At 44.9% G+C, this 18711-nt stretch overlaps 2 protein-coding genes across 5 annotated transcripts in view; one reads left to right on the top strand and one right to left on the bottom strand.

Moving 5' to 3' along the window:
• Positions 1-15122, bottom strand: part of LOC135257931 (collagen alpha-4(IV) chain-like) — a 35288-nt gene extending 20166 nt beyond the window's left edge. Inside the window, exons 1-15 of the mRNA XM_064341150.1 lie at positions 14973-15122; positions 13605-13835; positions 8874-8916; positions 6603-6674; positions 5920-6054; positions 5466-5510; positions 4682-4798; positions 3596-3661; positions 3354-3389; positions 3136-3198; positions 1353-1388; positions 1045-1086; positions 656-736; positions 527-571; positions 241-303 (exon numbers count right to left, since the gene is read on the bottom strand). Coding sequence (XP_064197220.1) covers positions 241-303; positions 527-571; positions 656-736; positions 1045-1086; positions 1353-1388; positions 3136-3198; positions 3354-3389; positions 3596-3661; positions 4682-4798; positions 5466-5510; positions 5920-6054; positions 6603-6674; positions 8874-8916; positions 13605-13660 — 900 coding nt within the window. The 5' untranslated portion in view covers positions 13661-13835; positions 14973-15122. The remainder of the gene's footprint in view (positions 1-240; positions 304-526; positions 572-655; positions 737-1044; positions 1087-1352; positions 1389-3135; positions 3199-3353; positions 3390-3595; positions 3662-4681; positions 4799-5465; positions 5511-5919; positions 6055-6602; positions 6675-8873; positions 8917-13604; positions 13836-14972) is intronic.
• Positions 10499-18711, top strand: part of LOC135258251 (collagen alpha-5(IV) chain-like) — a 32340-nt gene continuing 24127 nt past the window's right edge. The window contains exons 1-7 of one of the 4 annotated variants that reach the window (XM_064341622.1): positions 10499-10683; positions 15222-15454; positions 17058-17114; positions 17871-17960; positions 18087-18131; positions 18287-18331; positions 18428-18490. In XM_064341622.1, the coding sequence (XP_064197692.1) occupies positions 15374-15454; positions 17058-17114; positions 17871-17960; positions 18087-18131; positions 18287-18331; positions 18428-18490 (381 nt within the window). In that variant the 5' untranslated portion in view covers positions 10499-10683; positions 15222-15373. Of the gene's footprint in view, positions 10684-15212; positions 15455-17057; positions 17115-17870; positions 17961-18086; positions 18132-18286; positions 18332-18427; positions 18491-18711 lie in introns of those variants that run through there. The other 3 variants (XM_064341624.1, XM_064341623.1, XM_064341620.1) reach the window with 3 other exon arrangements.

Here is an 18711-nt window from a genome sequence, read left to right on the forward strand (position 1 = left end):
ACACACACACACACACGCACGCACACACACACACACACAGATAAATACAATATAAATGTAATACAAATATAAATATTTTCCAGAGATCAGTATCCTCCTTGCAGAGCTGAAAGATGTGAACATCGATTTCAATCACATCACATAACACTGAAATTAACTCAATTGGTCACACACATTTCCTGAAACAATATTCTATACTCCCTTAGAGCTGAAAAGGGCAAAGTCTCAAACGTTTCTTACCCGAGGTCCAGGAAGCCCGATGACTCCCTTCTCTCCCTTCTCTCCAGGGGGTGAACATGCTCCCTAGAACACAGCAGTGTCACAATAGTCTGTACAGAAAACCCTTCCTCCCCACACCCACCCTCCCAAAGCACACATACTAAATTTGGCTCTATTAATGTGCATATGCTCTCACCCAGGCAGAACTTGAACGCACTTCAGAACCTCAATAATAAAACATTGAAAGTCACAGACAGACAGAGACAGGCAGACACACACACACACACACACACACACAGATACTCACGTCAGTACCACTGACTCCACAATCTCCCTTTCTGCCTTGCTCCCCCTGAAAGTGGAAAACTGATCTGAGGAAATCTGAGACAGGTCGGTGGTATTAACAGTAACCATGGTTACCAAAGTGCAGCCTCACCCTTTCTCCTTTTTGGTATGTCTCGATTGGGGGCTCCACGATCTCAAAGCGTCCAGGAGGACCTTGGATCCCCTGATCTCCCTGTGCAGAAACACACAGCCCTATTAATCAAACACACACACATACACACAAACACAGACATGTGAACACACACACACACACACACACACTCACGCACACATTCACGCACACACACATGAACACACGCACACACACACACACAGACACACATGCACATGTGCACACACACACCCAAACACACGTGCACACACACACTCAGACGCACACACACACACACACGCACATACACACACACACATACACACACACACACACACACACAGACAGACACACATACACACATACACACACACGGTTAGGTCACTCACCTCATCACCCTTCTGCCCAGGCAGTGACCGGCCTGTGTCACCCTGAAAGACAGTCAGAAACGCTAACAGCTTTACTGCCACCTACTGTACGGACGAACCATTAGTCTCCACCTACTGTGTGTGTGTGTGTTTATGCAGGCATATGTGTGCCTATAAGTGTGTGTGTATATGAATGTGTGTGTTTGTAATTGTGTGTGTGCGTGTGCATGTGCGTGTATGCTCATAAATGTGAGTTTACGTATTTGTACGGCTGTAAGTGTGTTTGTGTGTGTGTGTGCACGTGTGTGTGATGGACGATGAGGACTCACATGCGCTCCTCTTGTTCCAGGCACACCAGGGACTCCCTGAACACACGCAGAGGCTCATGAGGACATTTCACTAAACAGTCAGCATCAGCATCAGCATCAGAATCAACATCAGCACCAGCACCAGCACCAGCATCAGCATCAGCACCAGCATCAGAATCAGCATCAAAATCATAATCAGTATCAGAATCAGCATCAGCATCATGATCAGCATCAGCACCAGAATCAGCCAGAGCGAATCGCATCGAATCAACAGCATTATCTGAATCAGCATCAGCATCAGCATCAGCATCAGGATCAGAATCAGCTTCAGCATCAGAATCAGGATCAGCTTCAGTATCAGAATTAGCATCAGAATCAGCTTCAGCATCACCATCAAAATCAAAATCAGAATTAGGATCAGAACCAGCATCAGCTTCAGCATCACCATCACCATCAGGATCAGAATCAGCTTCAGCATCACCATCAGAATCAGAATCTAAATCAGAATCTAATCAGAACAGGATCGCTCTTCACCATGATCAGAATCTAAATCGCTTCACTCACATCAGAAGAATCTAACAGAATCAGCATAGCTCAGTACACCATAGAATCGAATCAGAATCAGCATACCATCGATCGAATCTAAATCAGCTTCACATCACCATCGAATAGATCTAATCGAATAGCATCAGCTTCAGTATCATCATCAGCATCAGAATCAACATCAGCATCAGCACCAGCACCAGCACCAGCATAGCACAGTATTCTATGTCGTGTATCAGTGATCAGCATGGCATCATGATCAGCATCAGCACCAGAATCAGCATCAGAATCAGCATCAGAATCAGCATCAGCAGCTGAATCAGCATCAGAATCAGCATCAGCATCAGAATCAGCATCAGCATCAGCATCAGCATCAGCATCAGGATCAGAATCAGCTTCAGCATCAGAATCAGGATCAGCTTCAGTATCAGAATTAGCATCAGAATCAGTATCAGAATCAGCATCAGCAGCTGAATCAGCATCAGAATCAGCATCAGCATCAGTATCAGAATCAGCATCAGCATCAGGATCAGAATCAGCTTCAGCATCAGAATCAGGATCAGCTTCAGTATCAGAATTAGCATCAGAATCAGCTTCAGCATCACCATCAAAATCAAAATCAGAATTAGGATCAGAACCAGCATCAGCTTCAGCATCACCATCACCATCAGGATCAGAATCAGCTCAGCATCACACAGTCAGCATCAGCATCAGCACATCGACGATCAAAGCTCAGATATCAGATCAGAATCAATCAGTCAGCATCAGCCAGAAACACAGCATCAGAATCAGCATCAGCTCAGAACCCAGCACAGCACAGCATCAGCACCAGCATCACAGACGATCAGAATCAGTGCAGCATCACAGATCAGAATCAGACACTCAGCATCAGTCATCAACAGAATCAATAGATCAGCAACTGATCAGAGATCAGATCAGATCAGCTCAGATCAAATCAGCATCAGAAATCAGCTTCAGATCAACACATCAAATCAAATCAAAATCAGAATTAGGATCAGGATCAGAATCAGCATCAGCTTCAGCATCAGCTTCAGCATCACCATCAGAATCAGAATCTAAATCAGAATCAGCATCAGCTTCAGTATCACCATCAGAATCAGAATCAGCATCAGAATCAGAATCAGGATCAGAATCAGAATCACCATCAGAATCAGAATCAGGATCAGAATCAGGATCAGCTTCAGTATCACCATCAGAATCAGAATCAGCATCTCACAGAAATGAAGACCAAAGCACTCACCTGCAGCCCCTCTGGTCCTGACCAGCCAGGTGGACCCCTGGGACCAGTAACACCATGTTGCCCCTGGCAACAAAGAATGGTCACCATCAGGCAGACAAACAGACACTTCAGGCACAATATCAACTAAAAATACTATTTTTTTTATTGTGAATGTTTGTTTTTTGTTTATTTGTTGAGACAGAGACAGTGGCACGTGTTGATGACATCAGCACACTCACAGGCACACCAGGATATCCCTTCTGTCCAGCATCACCCTGTTAAACACAGAGAGGTCATAGGTCATAGGTCAGAGAGGACAGGTAGCAATACCCTAAATAACAAAGCAAATTTTAGACACATTACACTTAAATGCACAGAAAATAAGAGAATAAAAACAGGATGTTACGGACTGGTCAACATTGCGGATAAAGTGTAGCGCACTGGATAAAGGACCATGAGCAGAGTCACGGTGGCGGCTTACCGGAGGGCCTGCGGAGGCTGTGGCATAGATGGGATCCCCCTTCTGACCTTTCACCCCTGGATGTCCCTGCAGATGCAGCGGGTTACATTACATTACATTACATGACATCATATGACATGACATGACATTACATGACATAATATGACGTGACATGACATCACACACACCACATTACATTACATTACATTACATGACATGACTTGACATGACACGGTATTAAATGACATAAAATGACATGACATTACATGACATTAGCTTAGCAGATGTGTTTATGCGGAGCGGCTTCCAATACAAGAGAATGCCGCGCTCAATTAAGAGCTAGCGCATTCACCTTATTTACATAAGCAACAGTCCCAGCTGTGCTAACTGCGCTATTAAAGCTGCAGGTAAAAATGCACTAAAGTACTGAATGTGAGCAAAATTAACTAAAATACACTTCCTGAATACATACAGATTACACCCATAATTAGTCTGGTAACACTTTACGATAAGGTCCCATGAATTGGCATTAACTAATGTAATTGTTAACTACTAACTACTGAAAAGTTAAGCTGTACATCTTTGTTAATGCATTTGTACATCATTAATTCATGTTCACCACTACATTAGTTAATGCCAATTCATGTGACCTTGTTGTAAAATGTTACCATTAGGCTTAAAAGGAAAAGCATAAAAATACCATAAATAAACCGAATTCATGCAAAACTGTGCTGGGGATGGGGGTGGGGGGTGGGAATGGGAGCCAAGATGAAGACTGCAAAGGAGAGTCTCCAGTCAGCATTTGTCAGGCAAATAATTCTTCTGCGCTGTTCACCGTAGGAAGTTAATTCCTCCACTAGGGGGCCGTACAGACAGGCATGAAGACTGGGCGAAGCGACCACACAGGGAAGGGGTACCCAGGGGTCTGGGCTGGGTGTAAGAGTAGGTTCTGTTTGGGACAGGCGTTGGTTTGTTTGGCTGACAGACAAATCTAATTTAGGGCCTCAACCGTCGCTACCGCGGAACTGAAGTGGCAGTCCGCTGTGCAGCACTGTTATTGAAGCGCTCACAGGGATCGGTTCCCTAGTCCCACCCCTCCCCACTCACCGCCATCCCTGGACGCCCGTGCGCCCCCGAAAACCCAGGGACACCGGGGTCCCCTCTCGACGTGTTGCAGCCGTCCCGTCCGGGGAGACCCCGAAGACCCCCAGCCCCGGGGTGACCCTGGAACACAGCACACAGACACAAGGGGGCTCACATCCAAAAACAATCACCCTGAGGGATGTCCTCACAGAGGGACGTTCATCTTAAAATCACCTTAAATCACACCATCTCACAGGGATTCGATTTTAAAACTGCCTCTCCCCATTTCCTCTTACAGGGATGTGCTCTTAAAACCAACCCTCCATAGGTTCCCTTAAAGGGATGTGGTCTGGGAGAGGAATCACTGAACCTAACATCATTTACTCCTGTTAAAGGGATGTGCTCTTAAAACCAGCCCTCCAGCCCTCCATAGGTGCTCTTAAAGGGATGTGGTCTGGGAGAGGAATCACTGAACCTAACATCATTTACTCCTGTTAAAGGGATGTGCTCTTAAAACCAGCCCTCCAGCCCTCCATAGGTGCTCTTAAAGGGATGTGGTCTGGGAGGGGAATCACTGAACTTAACATCATTTACTCCTGTTAAAGGGATGTGCTCTTAAAACCAGCCCTCCAGCCCTCCATAGGTGCTCTTAAAGGGATGTGGTCTGGGAGGGGAATCACTGAACTTAACATCATTTACTCCTGTTAAAGGGATGTGCTCTTAAAACCAGCCCTCCAGCCCTCCATAGGTGCTCTTAAAGGGATGTGGTCTGGGAGGGGAATCACTGAACTTAACATCATTTACTCACTGGAACGCCGTCGACTCCAGGAAACCCAGGGACCCCAGTCATGCCCTTTAAAACAGTGCACATATTCAGTAATGGTACAGTAATGAGCACACACACACACACACACACACGCACACACATATGCACACACACATACTCACACGCAGACTCACAGGGCTGGATTTAATATAAATTAAACTGATAGGCATTTTTTTACATGGAAGTTTTAGTTACTAGTTAGGTGCAGTGGCAAACGTGCCTGTAAAAAAACAAAACAAAGTGCACTGTTTGCATTGTTCCTTTTTTTACACTTTATGATCAAGTCAAAAAAAGAAGTATTAATAGCGATAAATAAGCCCAGCAGTATATAAAAGGAAATTAATGTAGCTCCCCTCTCCTGTTTTACAAATAGTAACAGCAAAGGCAATCAGTAAATAACAAAGATCTAAAGGCATGAAGGTGTCACAAAATTTACCACGTCACCGTCTTCCCCTTCTTCCCCAGGATCACCACTGACACCTGCTCTTCCTTTTTCTCCCTGTGGCCCCTGGAGCCCTGGTGGGCCCCCAGGCCCCTGTCGACCATGGCAACCCGGGGGTCCCGGCAAACCCTAGAGTGAAGATAGTATAGATGATAAGGATATCGGATTACAAACAGGAATGAGCTCTCAGAAACAAAACACATATTTTCTTCATGTCCATTCACTGAAAATATCTCAGACTGCTATGATATAACTGAATTTTGTACTGACGGTGGACCTCAAAAATTCACAACTAGCTTGGAGGAAAAGAACGTTCATTCTCTTATTTGTAGTTTTCAACATGGCCACAGGGGGGCCGACAAAATACACTAAATAAGGCCAGAAATGCACGCAGGTGCATTCTGAAAATAAATATTTGCACGAGCTTAACAGCAGAGCTGTCAGGGGTTGAAAAATACCGCTACTGTGAAACTGACCCTCACACAGAACATCTGGCTTTGGACTTAAAATCCTCCACCCAAACATTTCTGTGAAAAAGACTCCCTGTCACACTCACCCAAGCAACAGTTAGCAGATAAAACCTCACAGACTGTTTGGCCCAGTGGGTTGATAAGGACCGAATTCCGGAGTTCCTGGGTTTAAGAGCTCAAGGTGAGGGTGAGGTCAGGGCCACTTACTTGAGATCCTTTCGCCGGGAAACATTGACACACAGAGCAGTCTCTCCCACGGCAGGGTTCCAGCAACTCTCCCTGCAACCAGCAACCAACAAGCACTGTGACAGAGAGCTGACACACTGGTACTCTAACACACGCCTCACACACAGGTACTCTAACACATGCCTCACACACAGGTACTCTCACACACGCCTCACACACAGGTACTCTAACACACACCTCTCACACAGGTACTCTCACACATGCCTCACACACAGGTACTCTAACACATGCCTCACACACAGGTACTCTAACACATGCCTCACACACAGGTACTCTAACACATGCCTCACACACAGGTACTCTCACACACACCTCACACACAGGTACTCTAACACACACCTCACACACAGGTACTCTAACACACACCTCACACACAGGTACTCTAACACACACCTCACACACAGGTACTCTAACATTACATTACATTACATTACAGGCATTTAGCAGACGCTCTTATCCAGAGCGACTTACACAACTTTTTACATAGCACTTTACATCGTATCCATTTATACAGCTGGATATATACTGAAGCAATGCAGGTTAAGTACCTTGCTCAAGGGTACAACGGCAGTGTCCTTACCTGGGAATCGAACCTGCGACCTTTCGGTTACAAGCGCAGTTCCTTACCCACTGTGCCACACTGCCTGCTATAACACACACCTCACACACAGGTACTCTCACACACACCTCTCACACAGGTAATCTAAAACACACCTCACACACAGGTACTCTAAAACACACATCACAAAGAGACACAGACTGGGCTGTGAAATGTAGACAGCGTTCCATTAAATCACAAAACAAATTCCTATCATGGCAAAGCAATGGGGACACAGGGAAATGCAAGACATCAGCTTCTGATGAGTGCACTGCATTTAATTTAATCATGATTTATTTCCATAAACAAGGCACATTTGGGGTCATGAAAAGAGTTACATGCAGAAATCCTCCGTAGCCTACAGTGAATTTGATGGCATGTAATATGGCATCATGCTGCTACTGTCAAGAGAATGGCAGCCTTGGGGGGGGTGGGGGGGATGCGCATTCCGGAATGAGGCACCCCCCCCCCACGGTCCTCCAGATCTCTTTTCCTGCAATGCATAAATAACAACTAACTGCTTTTCAGAAATATTTACATTTCCCCGGGCCCAGATCGTGCTTAAATGTTTTGACTGTGGGAGAAGAGTGATTTATTATTTCGTATAGGCGCGGTTCCCCTTCCTGCCGCCTCTTTCGCTTTTGATATGACCGCTCATTCCACTCTTAATTCACAGTTAATCCTTGGTAGGACTACAAACTACCTAAATCAGTGGTGTCAAACTCGTTGCCATGGAGGGCCGTGTGTACGCAGGTTTTCATTCCAACCAATTAATGCTGCCTTAATTGAGTCCAATTACTCATTCAGCCATATGCGTTTAACTGCATTGAAGCACAGAATATAAGAAAATTTTTATTTAGACAATGCGGGTCACCATAGACGGCGAGTCACCATTGTGCACAAACCTGCATCCCTAATTCAGCAAATAATTTAACTAATTATATAATCAAGATCTGAGGCTGGAATGAAAACCTGCACACACACGGCCCTCCATGGCAACGAGTTTGACACCACTGACCTAAATAAATCCCCACCCTCCAATCACCAGAAGCCTTTTTTAGTTAATCTTCCAATCACACCACATCACTTGGTATTCTAGAATCTATTTCATGTGTTTATGTTTTTTTTATTTTTTAGGTCTCATAAGTGTATGTACTGCTATTGTAGCACAAGTGAGATTCAGCATAGGTGAGCTTGGAAATCATGAGAAAATGTGTCCGACTACAGCACAAACTGCAGTCCAGCAGGGGCACAGAGAGACACAAACTGCGTCCGTGTCCATCTGTTCCACTGATAAAATACTACGCGTCTGTCTGCCGAGGGAGGGTTCGGTTCACCATGCACTGCTCTTTCATACAAACATCTGTCAACGTGCTGACAAAACGCCATAAACCACATGTTCTATACAAACAGTACAGTACGGGTGAAATACCAAAGCAGCTGCATTCGGGTTTGTATGCATTGGTGAAATACCAATACATACAACACATTCCAGTGCTGCAACTACTGACGTTTATTGTCCTTTTGAATGCAGTTACGACACGAAAGTGAAGAGCTTCTACTTTCCTATTCGCCGATATGTTTAAAATCAGCGGCTGTTCAGAGTGCTCAGAGATTCGGAAGTTTGAACTCACCCCATCGGCCCTTCGCTGGGAGAGCTGAAAAAGTACAAACCACCTGCGAGGAATTAAACAAACCAATCAGCCAATTAAACAAACCAATCAGCCAATTAAACAAACCAATCAGCCAATTAAACAATCCAGTCAACCAATGATTGGAATGCATTTGTGATCAGGCAACTTTAAAAAAAAAAGGTATCGCCATGGAATCCTTGAAAAGACTTGGATGAGACAAAGAGAGAGAGAGAGAGAGAGAGAGAGAGAAAGAGAGAGACTGACTGATTTTGATTTTCAATTACTTAAGTGCTTAAATGTCCTACAGTAGCAATCCTACTCTTGAGCTGGAATTAGAACTCGCCTTTAAACTGATTGTTACCAATGTGTTTTTAATAAAATCGTTTTTTCCTAATTTAACAATGCAACAGTTAATATTTGAGTAACAGGTGCCAATTGGCAGCTCCATTCCCCTCATTAAATTTTTAGGCAGCTAGCATGTAATGTGTCAGCATCCACAGATTACCAGGACCAGAACATTCAGCTTAAACTGAGTCCACAGTCTACCAGTAGGGAAGGGTGTGTCAAGGGCATAAGAGCTCCCTAATTAGCATACATTCTACAATCTAAATGCTCATAAAAGGACACAGATTTTCACAGCTGCTCCTCGAGTTGTTAAAAGCTGTTGTTAAAACATAAATAGGGTGAATTAGCCGTGTCGGTTGAAAGTGGGTTTAGGCGGCACTGTCAGAACCGGTCGGAACCGGCTGCACAGTCACGGAAGGTTCCCCCCATTTACTCGTTTGCAGATAGAGTGGACATGCACGTGTGCTGTCTAATAGAGGCCTCCACGCCTTCCCACAGTGCTCTCCTCTCTGTGTAAACCCAGGAAGCCAGGAGATAAACACCTTCAGAGACTCACATTCTGTCACTCAGCTGCATCGCCAAGGCAACACCTCAAATGACGAATAGGATTTATGTTGAAGAAAATAAATGTTTACTTTCAATTTTTCTTCTTTTCACTTAAATGTTGTGCCAGTATTTCTTCCATATACAGAGATTACCGGAATGTGTGGGCGTGTGCATTCTTAGTTTACATCACTGGAAACACACAAGATGTACGGAGGGTGTAAAATAGGAGATAGTCTGCACAGAGTCTGCAGCTTACATGCTCATATGAATGCCTTGATTTCTGAAATTTGATTTCTAGCCTGTATTATGCTTTCAGGTCAAGGTTTTTGTAAAAAAAAAAAAAAAAATTTTACCCAGGTGGATAACTACTGAAACAATCCTGGCAACATGCCCCTTGCTAACAGGTGCAGTGCCCCCGTCCCAGAAATTGATCCTGCAACTCTGATAATTACACACCCAGTTCCCTGATCACTTTACCGCCCTGCTGTCCATTTTAAGAGTGAAAAGATTTCAATACAGACATAGAATGTTCTCAACTGAACATTCTAATGCTGGCGTAACAATCACTACCGGTAATTCATGGAGTTTTAGAACACTTAGAATTTTGAAAAAAACATACTATTCTTAAAGGGTTACCATAGAATTAAGGGGCATTTTTAATGTGGTGTCGTCATGGGGACGCAGCTGAGTGACAGCATGTAAATCTCTGAAACTGTTTATCTCCTGGTTTCCTGGGTTTACACAAGAGGGGAGCACTGTTGGAGGGTGTGGAGGCCACTACTAGACAGCACACATAAATGTCCACATCTGTATATATATGTCATCTGTATACAAGTGAATGGGGTTACGCTCCTTTGACCCTACAGCCGTTCAGACCGGTTCTGATAGTACCACTTAAACCCACTTTCAACGGAAACAGGTAATTCGCTGTTTATTTTTTCACATTCTCTATGAGTTCACATATGGGCTCAAATTAGTGCCAAAAGTATTTTGTATTTGTGAGCAATGACTTGTGCTTGCAACTTATGGTTTGTGTTTGTACACTGCGAATTGAAACAGAAACAAAAGTATTTTGTACTTGTAAGCAATGACTTGTGCTTGCAACTTATGGTTCGTGTTTGTACTCTGCAAGTTGAACCAGTAAAAAACGTTGCGTTTGTGGATATAGATTTTGATAGTTCGGTTATATTTTGATAGATTTTAGACTGTGGCAATTCCTTATGACAATGAATAATTTTCCACCATGTACGCTAAGTAATTCAGTTCACGTAAACCTAACGTTGATACACACGCCTCTCTTTAGCGTCTAGCAGCGATTAGCCTATAGCCTAACTATCGAGATTCTAAGTAACTGGAGATAAAACTTTTTTTGTACTCCACGTAGATCATAAACCCTTGAATATAAAAACGACTCGTTGAAATCGGTTGAGAAGTGTAAACGTTACAGTGCTTTTTATCCATAAAAACCTCAGCTCCCCCGTTTACTTGTATTAGTTTTCAGGCCAGTCTTGCCTGGTCCAATATGGCGGTGACGTTGACGTATCGCAGCAACGGGTCGAAGAAGTCAATGCGGCGTCTATGTATGTGTCTATGGCCAAACGTCTGCCTGTAACTTTCTTCTTGTAAACTGTGCGTTGCATGTCGGCTTAAGCCGGGCACCCACCGCACGCGTATCGGCCGCGAGCGCACTACGCGCGTATTACGCGCGTAACTGAAGCGTGATTGAAGTACTGTTATTACAACGGCAGCGGGCGACGTCGTCTCCACCAGATGCGAACGCGTCGCGTACCGGCTGCGAAGCTCGCGCGACACAAGCGAACTGAAGCGTAGTTTTTCGCTTCTGTTCTATTTTTTCGGCTTGTCGCGCGTCACGTTGGCCTGTTTATACACAGAAATATGCTCTAAAATGCTAGGTATACATGCTCTGATTTATATTTCATTCTTATATTACTGGGGGTGTGTCCCTAGTTACCTCCCAGATATTTTTTAAGCAGCTAAAAAAATACAAGCCTTTTCGTTTTGTAAAAATAAATAAATAACTGGAACCTGGGGGAAAGGCAAACTTAGTTTCGCTGTCTTATTTTCCGGAGGGGGTGGGGTAAATTTGAAAATACACCACAGAAAGACGTAGGCTATTGAGTGACGTAAAAGGGAATGCACCGAGCAGCGGTTTGTTAGCTCGAGTATTGGAAGATAGTTTTTAACCAACCATTGCTCAGCCTATTTGACTTCTCCGATGTCTTCGTTCGCCGTGCTTTCAAAAAGGGCTTGTTAATAAAAATCAGATAATCCACAGAGCTTTAAAAAAATCAGATTATTTAGTGGTCTTGCCGATGAAAATGCACCTATTTTATAAATGAAGTTGTAAGCAAGCCTTTATTGCACTTGTACTTCAAAGCTTCCGGTGTTCATGGCGTTGTGGTGTTCATATCCCTTCAAGATTAAAACTGTTACTGACTTTTTCATGATTAGCTGATTTTACTAAATCTGATCCTATAAATGTTTTGACGTGAATGGCAAGACAACACGGGAATTCCCAATGGTTGATTACGGATTATTTATTATTATTATGATCATTACATATTCTTCATGAAATTGGCACGCTTGTTAACCAAGCAAATAAATTAATACAGTTTGAGATTGATTGTTATGCAGGCTACGTTGCGATTTAAGTTTATGGTACTTCTTGAAAGCGTTTACTTTCTCACGTAGGCTATTTACGAGTTAACGAAATATTACCAAATTAACAAACTGAAAAAGGTCTCTCACCAAAGTATTCACTTAACCCATAATCAACAGTCGTGAACAAACGTGAAATACACGATGTAAAAGCCCACTGCAGACTGCGAGAGCTACTAGGAATATATAGCTTTTACGCAATCCTTTGCGCGACACAAACGGAACCAGTGGAGACACCCTACGCGTCGCGCCGTGCTGCTTCGCCCTGCTGTTTACGCGACGCATACGCGACGCGTGCGGTGGGTGCCCGGCTTTAGAGGGAGTGTCGCACGTAAAAAGTGTTTTGCATTCGTACCTTTTCTGTTCACAAATGTTAATAAACCACTTCAGATAACAAAACATATGCAGCTTTTAATTTACAGACGTGACCGTCCCCCCTCACGAAAATCTATATCCACAAACAACGTTTTTTTACAGGTTCAATTTGCAGGGTACAAACACGAAGCATAAGTTGCAAGCACAAGTCATTGCTTACAAATACAAAATACTTTTGGCACTAATTTGAGCCCATACTCATAGCAGTGCTGCGGAAATGAATGCATTTTCAAGAGCATTTAGACCACAGAATACCTGCATTTTAAAGAATCCTTACATGTACACCAAGCCCTGGAATCCCACAGAGGCTGAGATTTAAACACGTGTTCAGTTAATCCACGGATGTGATTGAATGTCTTGCAGCATTGAAATGTAAAATAAATAAAAAAATACGCTACAGTTACCCACCACTTCATAAAACTGAGAAAGATAGCTGTCGACTGCTGTGAATTTTTCCACCTAATTAACTGCTTAATTGTTAATAAAGTGAAATGAATTAAAATGATTGAGAGAAACATAGTGTTTCGGAGGATAATTTATACTGTAATGTGCTATCTGCGTATTAATTTTGCTAAGTGCCTGTTTTATCAGCCCTGTTTAATTAAACGCCCTCCGTAATTAAATGGCAACGCAGCCAGTTTCTTTCCGGCAAACGTTTGACGATCGGTTCAGGCGATTAATTTTCCCGTAAAAACGCACATTCGGGAAGTGAAATTTTGCAGGGGGTGCGTTTTTAGCGTGTAAGGGGTCGGCTGATGACTGGAGGAAAGGGAGGAACGCTCTCACCACAGGGTCAGGTGACACCAGCTGATGCGGCCGGCGCTTCTCCTCGCCCCAGCCATCCAATGAGAGTCCAGTCCGCGATCCGCAGGCCACGCCTCTTTGCCTCTGAGTCCTGATAACACGCCCGGGCCTCGGCATCCAAACGCACTCTGACCTCAATTCAGTTCAGTTCAGTTCCATTTAATTTGCATGGAAATACTTTTTTGAATTTTTTTTTACAGCGACACCTAGATGCTTTACACAGGAAACAGACAGGGATATTGGGTTAAGAAAATTACCTCTCTTTTGACCCCCCACACACGCTCATACCTGCTCCCACGCACACACACACACACACACACACAGTGCTGTCACCTGAACTCAGAATACAGACTCCCCTGGTCAAAGTTGGATTGTACAGCAGATACTGAGTTTTCATCAGAGGAAGAAACTACTTAGTGGGACGTCACAAACAGCCACCCCCCCCCCCCCCCACCCTCGGCAGAGTTTCCATGCTGAAGTCAAGTGTACTCATTACTCTACTCTGATCTTTTCATTAGATGTTAACATTTTGCTCTGATTTTGACCTTTTATATTTTATAAGTTGTTAGAGATTTTTGGATGCAAAAATGCTACTAAAAAGAAAAAAAAAACATTACTACAGGATTACTGTAAAGTTGCTGTTTTAAGGCACATTTTAATCAACAAAAACAGTTGGTGAATGAATGAATGAATGAATGAATGAATGAATGATTGCATGCATGCGCTGCAGTACTTCTAAATAGATCTGTAAAAGATACAAAGGCAAGCTCATTCAATGAATGAATGAATGAAGGAATCAATCAAGCAATCAGCCAATGAAGCTAGTGATTGCAGCGGGTACATACGGTTTTACTAGACCACATGAACACACCCCAGGGTTACTGTGCCAGTGCAGTTTGTGGTGCCCACAGAAATGATGCATAACTGCTTCTCCTAATGGCCATTCAACCTAACCACCCAAACTAACATGGCACAGGAACACCTGGATTAACATGAACTAAGTGCTGGTACTGCAGATAATTAGAACTACTTACAATGATAAAAAAGAGACAGAATCAATGGTGCATGGTGTGTAGTAAATGTTCAGTGGTGTAGAATGGTGTAGAATTGTACATCGCATCGTGACAATTCAAGCAGCAAAAGGAAAATATAGTAGCTTAAGTCACGAAGAACCTGTGCCCAATCAAATACCACCATTCAAACTTCCTTCATTGCAATAACACAGTCCACACAGCTTGTCCCGCACTCTTCATGCAAACGCAGCAGCCCCATCATTTTCTTTCTCCCCGCACTGGCCCTAAAGGGGTCTGAATGATTTGAAGTTGAGTTTAGAGTTCTGAGGAGGCTCACCTTCGGGCTCGTGAGTAGGGGGGTCCCGCTGCCGGTCGTGTGCCCCTCCGGATCGTCCTCTGGTAAATATCCGCGGGACCCGCGCGCGGCTGCAGGAGAGACGCGGTAGCGCCGCCCCCCCCCTTTTTTTTCTTTTTTTCTTTCTTTTTTTTTTCTTTTTTATAAGCACAAAACTCCCAACTTGCACGTGGGACGTCCCACCGGCTCCCTAGTCCCGGCATCACCCCCCCCTCCCCCCGGTTCCCGCAGTACCCCGTCGCCGTTCGCCTCGCGAAGAATCATCTCGGAGGGACAGAGGAAGAAAGAGAAAAAGAGAGAGAGAGAGAGAAAGAGAGAGAGGGGATCTTGGGTGACCGTACGGACAGAAGAAGGACGGTTTGCGTTGGCGCTGGACGGATGAGATGGTGTGCCCACGGTGCCCAGCCCTGCTGCTGCCCGCCGCTCTGGTCCTGGTCCTGAGCGCGCTGGCGCTGGAGGCAAAAGTAAGAGCTATGTGGCTATTCTCTCTTCGCTAGCTCAGGAAACGTTTGTGGTGCTCCAGAGTTAGGCCTAACGAACCTGCGCATCTGAAAGACGCTGCTTTTCTTTTCGGTTGCTGTTAGGGTGGCAAGTGCATGCATGATCACCATATGTGTATGAGCGTGAGTACTAATTCTCAAGTTGAGATATGTGCTGTATGCATATTCTCTAATTTATGTGTGTGTGTGTATGTGCAGTCTCTGAGGGTGTGTGTGTGTGTATTTGCAGTGCAGTCTGTGGTTTCACAGATATACTCACGTGCATACGGTATGTACCGGCAGTGTCAAAAAACAGTGCGTTGCGAGGACTTCATTCATGCGTATATATTGCATAAGTGCAATCGCTGTAAAAGTGTGTGTATGCACCGACAACAGACTTCTGATAATACTTCCAATTGAGCGTATTATTACATGTTTTTGTGTATGTGGTTAGTGTACAAATACACTGCATAGATTTGTGGCGTGTCACGTTGAGCCCAGGACTGGGAGGGTGTGGTACAGTACGTACGGGGCTCTGTGATTCGTCAGGGTGTCCGGCGTTGGGCCTGTTTATTTCACCCCAAACAAGAGTCAAGAGATTTAGCGCTGGACTTATAGACTGTTAGCATACCAGACCATAAGTTTGTAAGACCATGACATTTGACCCGCTAAAGTGCCTTTTTCATAAGCCAAGGGGGCCACATTTGATGGCGTGTTTACCAGTACGCTCTGTCTGAATTTATTGGTCCGGAGAGTACAGTGCACAGGTCAGCCTCAACCAATAGCGCACGCTTCTACATACAGCCCATCGCCAACCACACACTACACACTACACACTACACACAGACATACACACTGCATAACAGACCACAAGTAAGTCAGTGACCTTCGACCCCCTCAAATGCCTTTTACATTACATTACATTACAGGTATTTAGCAGACGCTCTTATCCAGAGCGACTTACACAACTTTTTTACATAGTATTTTTACATTGTATCCATTTATACAGCTGGATATATACTGAAGCAATTTCGGTTAAGTACCTTGCTCAAGGGTACAACGGCAGCGTCCTACCCGGGAATCGAACCTGCGACCTTTCGGTTACAAGTCTAGTTCCTTACCCACTGTGCTACACTCCTCCGTTTCCATAAAGCTCAAGATTTCGCCAGGTTTAAGTAGGGCTGAGAGTCAGAAACACCCTGTCAAACTGCACCCATTAATACCGTGTAGCGTTGCCTCATTAGCGGTGTCCGTGCCGTCCTGTGTGACGCGCACGCTCAAACACACAACCCTGGGGCCATGGACACGCTGGAGGCTCGTGTAAACTGGTGAAGAGCGCTGACACCTGTGCTCCCAGGTGTGCGTTCATCATCCTTTTACGCAGGCTGGACATAGAGCAGACTTCCGATTTCGGCTATTTTCCTGGGAAACGCCATTTTTTCCCCCCCTCTGTCTTCCCGGTTTGGAGCAATTCCTCATTTATATATTTTGTGGGAAAGCACCTTGGAACTGGGTTTGGGGGTGGGGGGTGGGGGTTGGGGGAGGTCTGCCCTTGGGTTGTCCTTGACGGTCGTTCTGTTTGTTCCAGGAGTGCGTGTGCAATGGGAAGTCCAGGTGCCACTGTAAAGGAGTGAAAGGAGACCAGGTGAGCAGGTTAATGCAACCACAGTACATCCCTTACCCAAGTAATTTGTCTGACCCCCTGTCACATCTCTGTGACCTCCCACCATTTCTCTGACCCCCCCCCCCCCCGTGATTCACTTTACCCCTCCATCATTTCTCAGACCCTCTACCATTTCACTGACCCCCTCATCATTTCTCTGACCCCCTCATCGCATCTCCAACCCTCCATTTCCTATCTAACACCCCGTCACACCCTACTTCCTCTCCCCTATCCAGTCAAACAGTTCCCAAACTGTTTGAATTCCTTTGCAGAAGATTCTTGTTGGCATTCTATAATGTCTCATCCCAGACTTCTTCAGTGTTGCTTGTGACGGTCCTCCCATTGGTAAAATTAATAACGGAACATAATTCATCATCTAATCAGGTCTATTCTGACTTGATTTCTAATCAGTTTGTTTCTGGTGCAGAGTGACTGTTGGCATGTCTTTCTAAGATGTTCATTTACTAAACATCGCTGCGCACTTGGACTCAAAAAGAACAACGAGCATTTCCCAGCCCCAGATAAATCCTGACCTTGGTCTTTAGCCTGATTTCCACTTGCCTGGGTCAAAACAACCTGAAAACGGAACAAGAGCAGTGCGACCTACATAAATTGTAATAAATCCCCGGAAGATTTATCTGAAGTGGGATTTATGAGCCTCTTTGACTAAAGGATCGGTCCCTGTGTCCCCGGCAGCCATACCAGGCCTCCTGCCCATAATTCCTCTTTCTCCTACAGGGGGAGAAAGGGTACCCCGGGATCGATGGACCCAGTGGGTTGATCGGGTTTCCGGGACTCGAGGGACCAGTGGGACCTGCGGGCCTGAAGGTGAAGGGCTCTACACGCGCTCATGAGTGCCGCGTGGCTGGTTAGCGGTGTTTGCATTGATTTGACTGGGGCGCAGTGTGTATGAAGGTCAGTTGGCAAACTGTTTTTTTCCCCCTCTTTTTACAGGGGTCCAACGGTCGTCCTGGGGCCCGTGGATTCAAAGGCAACCGGGTGACACCCCTTTTTTTTTTTTAGAGCCGATCATGTTAATGATCATCCCTGTCAGTGTGTGTGTACGTGCGTGCATGTGTGTGTGTGTGTGTGTGTGTGTACGTGCGTGCATGTGTGTGTGTGTGTGGTAATTGTATTTCTCCTGATTACAACAGGGAACTCCAGGAGAACCAGGGTTTGCTGGAACTCCAGGGTTGCCAGTGAGTGAACGTATTATTCCCCACGGCTGCATCCACCACAGATCCCCCTTTCTGCACCCTGGATTGTCATATCTGTCTGTGTGTCTGTCTGTGCAGGGAACGCCAGGAAATATGGGAGAGATGGGACCTCCAGGTTTCCCAGGATGCAATGGGACAAAGGTGCACTAATGCCAGCTTTGTTGTCTGTATTGCCTTGTACCAAACCCCAACACACACGCACACACACACACACACGCACGCACACACACGCACACACACACACACACACACACACACACTCGCACACACACACATAAACACCACAGACCAGTCTGTATCCCTCCACAGACACACACATTTACCTATGCGTGCTACACTGACTGGAAAAAAACATATACATG

Source organism: Anguilla rostrata, chromosome 6, assembly GCF_018555375.3.
Source record: "Anguilla rostrata isolate EN2019 chromosome 6, ASM1855537v3, whole genome shotgun sequence".
In the NCBI taxonomy this organism is placed as follows: domain Eukaryota; kingdom Metazoa; phylum Chordata; class Actinopteri; order Anguilliformes; family Anguillidae; genus Anguilla; species Anguilla rostrata.